This window comes from Phalaenopsis equestris, unplaced genomic scaffold (genome assembly GCF_001263595.1).
Source record: "Phalaenopsis equestris unplaced genomic scaffold, ASM126359v1 Scaffold000036, whole genome shotgun sequence".
Taxonomy (NCBI): Eukaryota; Viridiplantae; Streptophyta; class Magnoliopsida; order Asparagales; family Orchidaceae; genus Phalaenopsis; species Phalaenopsis equestris.
In genome coordinates, this window is record NW_018164478.1 from 4,107,116 (window position 1) to 4,114,786 (window position 7,671).

Genomic DNA, 7,671 nt, shown 5'->3' on the forward strand with positions numbered 1-7,671 from the left:
AACGTGAGGTCCCGTAGATTCACAGTATCACATGATCTAGTATAAGGTCCTGAGAGCCTTCTGCTTGAGGAGGGAGATACGGAGAAAGGATTGTAGAAGAGCTCTCTAGGAAGTCCCCGGTGGTCCAAGAAGTAGTTCCGGAAGAGGATCTTCCCTCCTATGTTCCCCCCTTCTTTCATATATGAGGAGTTCTTTATTAAGCTAAGACTTCTGCTCGAGGGAATGACTAGAGATTGATGATGTGATAGTGTTATTCGTCTCGATTGATAGGTTTTGCCTCGAGAATTGTAAAAAAATATTTATTGTTGTTCAGATGTAGCTTCCAACTAGATTGCAGCACTTCAGATAACAGAAGTCCGAAGGTGAAGTGGTATTCTCGGTGAGCGAATATGTTTGGAAATTAGAAAAGAGGATAGACCGGTTCAATCTGTTCGAGTGATCGGGGATTCGGTTCTTCATATAAGAAGACGCAAGTGTGTGACCCGCTATTTAAGTGTACCATACACACACGCGCACCCCCATGCCTAAAAATGGCTTGCATTAGTCTTGAGACAATATGATGGTCCAAATCAAAAAGGACATTTCTCTGAGTGAAAAGTTAAGTAATCATAAGGCCACCAGGCCGAAGAACAATCAACCGAACGTATGACTGACAACCAACGAAAGTGTCAGTCTATCCCATCAAAATCAAACAATCTCTTCAACAATCGAACAAAGGTATAATAATCCCATAAATCTCACAAATATCAACATGAGGATCTTAACAATTCTTACAAAGATCACCGCAAAACAAGCAAGCCAACTGGCCACACCAAGTCTGACCGACTACTACTCTAGAAGCCAACTGAGTAAAGACCAACCCATATCTAGGCAGAAAAGCCAACCAACGCCAACTCGATAGACCGACTCAAGGACCTACCGAACGGAAAGTTCAGGAACATTAAAAGATGAAAAAATGTGTTACAAATATAAAAAGACAAAATAGACAATAATGTCCTGCAACCCCCTCATTAAAGCAGGGGTATATATGTAATATTTCTCTTTATGACCCTTTATCTCTTATAAATAGGGGCTCAACACATGTTAAAAGGGAAGTTGGGATCTTCTCACAAAGATCACTGCAGAACAAGCAGGCCGACTGGCCACACCAGGACTGGCCAACTACTACTCTCGAAGCCAACTGGATTCTCAACCAATCGACACAAGCAGGATAGACCGACTCAAGGACCTACTGGCCATAAAGTCCAGGAACATTAAGAGAGGACAAAATATGTTACCAATATAAAAAGACACGATAGACAATAAAATCTTGCATCATCCTTTATTAAAGCAGTGATATATATGCAATCTTTTACTTTATGACCCTATATCTTCTATAAATAGAGGTTCAACATATTTTAAAAGGGCTTTTGAGATCTTCTCTTTAGATCTATACTTTGTAAGGAGATCTCTCTTTTTTCTTTTATAGCCCTTCAACTATAAAGTATAAAATGGGTCACAAAGCTCGGAAATACCCTAATTCGCCTCTACGGGACAAGTTTGTGTGCTCTTTTATTTCTCTTTCTCCCTCTCTCTATTTCTCCCTCTGGATTCTTACCACTCTGTTCATTGGGCATGACTCACAAGACAAATTTGGATTCAACCATCTCTATGTAATATTTTCACTAAGTTTTAGTATGCAAAAAACACTGATGCAATCAAACCATAAGTTTTCCACTTTGTAATTCAATATGTCTTTACTAATATATATATATATATTTTTTCCATCTAGAAATTTTTACATAAATTTGCATTTTTTTTTCCATCTAGAAATTTTTACATAAATTTGCATGATTTTCTAGTCTTTTTTTTTATACATCACTTCAATTTTATAACAGATGATGGTGGGAATTCAAGAACAGATACAAATAACTCACTTTAGAACAAGAGATCACTGAATTTATGTTCCCTGCAATATTACAGAAACCTGTTACATTCAATATGAACAAGTTTTGCGCTCCCCTCTCATTGTAAGACCATAAAACATAGAAACTAAAAGAGAGTACTAATTCAAACTTTAGATACAGCTGGAGCAGAAGAATTCTCTGTGATAACCTGCTCAAATAAATCTCTAATCTTTAAACCAACGATTGTTTGAAATAAACCTGTACCATTGTTACTTCCTGGAAAGTCTGAATGCTTCAGCATTTGCTGCGTTACCTCTCCATAAAACTTGGTCGATAAACTGCTGAGATGACTTTCAACATAAATGAGCTCGTCCAATCTATCAAATTGGCCATCCATTTCAAGCACTGAAACCTGAAATTCAAATAGAAAAAAGCTAAATTTGCAACAGAAACACTGAAACAAATATCTTCAGAAATTTAAATCATGAATCTGGTACCTCATGATCAAAGTAGGTGTCAGGTCCATAGAAGAACTTGATGCCAGGATAGGAGCAGGTGAGTTTTCTTCCACAGGGTATCCATGAAACGGTGGAGCCTTCATCAAAGAGGTAGACTGGGCTGAAGTGCTTAACACCTTCTTTCATCACCAACTTCACCCTCAGAATCTTTCCTTCATTGTCATCAGGGATCAGTTGGGTTGGCAAGACCTCAATCACGCAGTCGGCGTATTGCTTTTGTGGATCTGATAATGTCAAGAGATTCATTGTTTGAGTTGTAAAGTGCCAATCATGTAATTTAGCATTAGTCAGTTCTGTACTTCACCATCTTTTTACAGATTAAGCCTATAATTCTTCATTTATTACTATTTTTAAGTAAAGTGTTGTTACTAAGATTTACTCGAGAGTGTTTAATTTAGTCTCACAGGACATAATCACAAGATATGTTGGTGAATAACATACCAATATAAGCATTAAAATCTGGTTTCCGAGCTTCAATGCTTGCTTTAATGCTTTCAAGGCTATGTCCACGCTCTGCCATGTCTCTCTGCAACACAATTTAAAGAGGAATAATGGATAGAAGAGCTCTTTAAATGCAAACAATTTATATGGGAGATGACTGAATGAGTCAAATGAGGAAGAGATAGTAACCGACCTGAATTTTCCATGCAAATTTGACCTCATTGCTAATATCCAAGTAAATACTGAAATCCAATAGTTCTCTCACACGAGCATCATACCTAAATATCAAGTTATATGATAAAATTTTGAAATATTGGGGAATTTCATCATTGTTGGATATGTAATATATGAATGTTCATAAAAAATTAGTGGGGAGAGAGAGATTGGAACAAAGTATTATAAATTTACTTTTATAATGGAAAGAGTTAAATTCTACCACCTAAAAGATGAATGAAAGAGAAGAAAGACATTTGGTGAATGAAGATCTTGGAATATAATATCTAAGGGTAGCTGCAAGGGAGAATATCATGTGCGGAATCTGGATGCATTCGGACTTCATGTACAATATTGTTGTACGTTGTGTACAATAGTGTACAACATTATGGCACACGAAGTTTGAATCCAGACTACATATGTAATATTTTTTTCTTGATTGATGCAATTTGAGGTTGCAGACGAGCAAAGTCAAGCAAATGGCTCGTGTTTGATTGATAAATCAAGGTTACACTTTAATTTTATGAATTTGAGTTGGCTCATAACTCATTATTATAAAAGAGAATATATAAAAATAGTTATGAAAATGTACTCATAATAGTACCCAAAAAATATATAGAAGATATGATAACAAATCAACTGAGAAAAGGAAGAAATCTAAAAATTATATTTTATTTTTTAACTTTGTGTTTCAATGCAAATATATTTTATTGAAATTCTTAAAAGAGTAAGCTCAAGAGCTAAAAATCAAGTTGGATTCAACTCGAACTTGGCTCTTCAACTCATCGAGTTCAACTTGACGTTTTTGCACCCCTCAGTGAGAGCTGATGTGAGGGTGGCACGAGCTCAATTATTTAGTTTTTAGTAGTAAAAAATGATACCATCCCTCTTCTAAATAATAAAATTATTTTTTTGCCTCTTTACTAGGAAAACTCTCTGCCTCCACCACTTTCATTGATTAGTGTTTTTGAAAATAGCCACACTTAAGTCTTCTTTTCATCTAGCAAGCAACATGCAAATCAAAGATACATCAATAAATGGTAAGAAAATAAAAATAAAAGGCTATTCACATGCATAACATTCAATTCCTTTGTATTTACATGTCTAATGCCTACAATTTGCTTTTTACAAGTGCACCATAATTTTTTTAATGTCGCATAAAAAATACCATTATTTAAATTTTGAAAAAGTGAAATATGCTTTTTCATGTATAGATAAAGTGGCAAATACATAAAAATTGATTTTTTAAGTATTAGCTATGTAAATACATAGGAATCGAGTAGTAAATCTTCCGAAATAAAAATCATCAATGGATATGATTTCCAAAGGCCCTTTTTTTCCCTCTTCCCCTTCTTCTTCCCCTCAAACAATTCTAATCAAAACCATCATTCATTTCAGATAGAATTCCTACTCTAAAAATCTGAGTTTGCAGTAAGAATTACATAACTGGATGCCCTGAACTTGTATAGATAAATTAAAAAAAAAGTTAAATAAAGCTGCAAATTCATAAAAAAACAAAGAAAAACTCACATTGGATGCAAACCTTCAATAACTAAGATCTTGGGAGGCCTGATAAGCTCAGGAGGATCAAGCAGACCACTAACATGATTATAAATAGGTTTCTCCACAGCTTTCCCTTCCTTCAAATCCTTAACTTGCTGATACATAAGATCAAAATCATTGGCTCTGGGATCCAAAGCTGTCACCCCTTTCTCCTTCCTCCCTGTTCTATCCAAAGAATGGTAGTCATCAAGGCAAATTACAGTGGTAGTGCTGCTTATCAGGGTATTAGAATCTGGATTCCCTCCCTTTGGCGGCTCAGCTGCTCCTCCAAAAACGCTGGTGAGTCTCCTCATGAAAGTGCTCTTTCCGCAGCCTGAATCAGCAGCAAGGCCGATTACTACTGTGTTGGTTTCTGAAGAGCATGAGATTTTTCCTGTTATTATTCTTCTGTTGGGTCTGTGAGTGGAGAAGATGAAGTGGTGATGGGAAGGAGAGGTGTAGGCTGTGCAAACTGCCATTTTTATGGCTGTTTATGGATGAAGAGAGGGAGAGAGGGAGCAGAAAAGTGTTTGCTTTTGCTCTCTCCCGCTTCTTCTTCCTCCTCTTCTTCTTCAACTTTTGTTTCTGTTCTTTGAACTGAAGCAGAGGTAACGAGTTGGGACTGGGAGGAGTTGGGAATTGATTTTGCTCTCTTCTTCTTTTAATTATATATAATTATATAATTATATATATTATTTTATATTGAACAGATTTATTCATAAGTATTAAAAGTTAGCACTTAGTGAGCTTGAAATTATTAAGTAGATCTCCTCTAGGACCAGCGGGGGCAAGCTTGCAATATATTGATTTATCAAGTATTTGATGAGGAATCATTAGTCATGTATAAATAATTTAATTTTAAAAAAAATTGGATTTTTCATGGTTTGAGCTTTTTGTGGGTGAGAATGTAATTATGGTGAAGAAAAAGCATGGCTGCTATGCCATCGTTCAGGATATGGTGATGACACGTGGCATGTTGGTAATGGTTGGTTGAAGATGAGGGAATGAAGGGCTGGGAGAAAAGGAGAGAGGATAGGGTACTTGGTAATATGTGAATGTGGTGATATTAGAATATAAGCTCTTTTTAAAGAAGAATTATTCCCTCAGTACTACGCACCGTAAGGACGATATTAGAATATAAGCTCTTTTTAAAGGCTAAAAATTTGCATAAGAAAGAAAGTAAAATATTGTTTATGGTGACCAAACATGACTACATGGAGAGAGCATGTTGAATAAATATTGAAAATTATAAATTCATTTTCAAACTCTATGGTGATGAATTGGAATTGATGGGAGTTGATTTTAATTTTGATTCAGTAAGGATTGTAATCAAATTGAGTCCACCAACTGACTATGTCTTGGATGGACTTGTGTTGGCTTTATTATAAATTGTTCATAGGCTTGAACTCGAGATTTGATTTCTCATATATGTTCATAAATATATTTGATTAAATTTTTTTAAAAGGTGGATTTGATTTGTACTTGATTAATTTATATTAATTGAACAAGTATTTTCAATGTTAAATAAATAAGCTAAAATTTTGAATGATTAAACGTTGAGATGCCATCATTCAGCCTGAATTTTGAAGGTCAAGATGAAGTGAGTCTTGGTGTTACGAAACGATTAACAAATAATTTTATAAATGGAAAAAAAAATTGAATATTTTTAAATTAATACTAACCAATTTAGAATAATTAAGTAAGATAATAATAAGCTACAAGTTAATTTTATTGCAATAAAAGAATATAGATAAAAACAAACATGATCGTGATAATTTTTTTAAGCACTAAAGAGCGTCAAAATTTTAAGATTTATGTGTTGGAAAAATGTATCTTTTTTTATAATGTTACCATGAATAATGTTTATAAATTCAAATGATAGAATTTGATGAGTAGATGGCCTTCTGGGATGTGCATATTGATTTTAATGAAATCCTTAGCTTTCTCACTTGGCAAAGCCTCAAGTCCAATTGAAGGATATATGTAATCAATATTGTTGTTTTGCATGTTATATTTAGTTTTTTGTGTGTAACTTGAATTTCAAGTAGTTATAAAAACTTAAAATTTAAAGTAGTAAATTATACATATATATATATATATAAATGATTAAATAGGACTTGCACATAACAAATTTATTAATAAATGAATAATATAACAAACTAAAAATGACTAAATTCATCATAAGTACTAGTAGTGCTTAATGAATTAGTATTCTTGAGACAAACATATGTATAGTTTATTGAAATATGTTTTAGTTAGCTGATATGTTATAAATTTGACATTATTATCATTCTAACAAAATAAAAATGATTAATATCAAATGAAAACAACACAAGTTTGCAATGATCCTATCGCAGAGAAGTTTCTTAGTAGCATGAGTCACAGTGAGGAAGAAGCATCCAATCAAATTATCTTTTATTTACTTAAAAAAAGTGAAGATAAAAAATTGAGGCTAATTATTATAACAAAAATAGGTAGGCCATATTAATAATGGAAGTGGCTATCAAAATTAGACTAATTACGTTATATTCAATAGAGAAAATATTATTGCAAATATTTAACTGATGTTTGATAAATTTTTATGGTAATGGACTAATTAAAAATTTTGAAAATTGTAATCACAACTAGGGCTGTAAATGAGTCGAGCTTGAGCGAGCTGAGGCTTGACTCTTGTTCGGCTCGTTCGAAATAGCTCGTGTTCGTGTTTGGCTACTCATAAAAATTAATTAGAAAAAAATAGATGTAAAGTGTGGGATTCAAACATGCACCAAGAACTAAATGCATACAAAAGAAGGTATTTACCACATTACCACACGAGATGTTTAATTTAAACTTAGATATAAATATATATAATATATTATTATATAAATAATTATATAATTTTTGCAATCTGGGGACAACATGTTTGCTTGGGATTTCCAAACAGATGAGTCTGGTAGGTTAACAAGCATATTTTGGAGTGATGGATTGTGTAGGCTGGATTATGATTGTTTCGGGGATGTCATGATTTTTGATACAAGCTACAGATTAAATAAATATAACTTATGTTGCGCTCCATTTGGGGGGGTTTA

General features: G+C 33.6%; 1 protein-coding gene across 1 annotated transcript; it reads right to left on the reverse strand.

Annotated features, from left to right (window-relative positions):
• Nucleotides 1-1,912: 1,912 nt before the first annotated feature.
• Nucleotides 1,913-5,245, reverse strand: LOC110018947 (phosphoribulokinase, chloroplastic). The gene is made up of 5 exons (XM_020716428.1): nucleotides 4,589-5,245; nucleotides 3,039-3,123; nucleotides 2,846-2,930; nucleotides 2,384-2,628; nucleotides 1,913-2,298 (listed from the first exon to the last, which is right to left on the reverse strand). The coding sequence occupies exons 1-5, from the start codon at nucleotides 5,077-5,079 to the stop codon at nucleotides 2,050-2,052; spliced, it is 1,155 nt and encodes a 384-aa protein (XP_020572087.1). The 5' UTR covers nucleotides 5,080-5,245; the 3' UTR covers nucleotides 1,913-2,049.
• Between the last annotated feature and the right edge of the window lie 2,426 nt (nucleotides 5,246-7,671).

Coding starts and splice junctions, on each gene's coding strand:
- LOC110018947 (XM_020716428.1), bottom strand. CDS start 5,079: ATGGCAGTTTGCACAGCCTACACCTCTCCTTCCCATCACCACTTCATC. Junction 3,124..4,588: donor ATTGAAGGTTTGCATCCAAT/GTGAGTTTTTCT, acceptor CTTGATATTTAG/GTATGATGCTCGTGTGAGAG. Junction 2,299..2,383: donor ACACCTACTTTGATCATGAG/GTACCAGATTCA, acceptor TTTGAATTTCAG/GTTTCAGTGCTTGAAATGGA.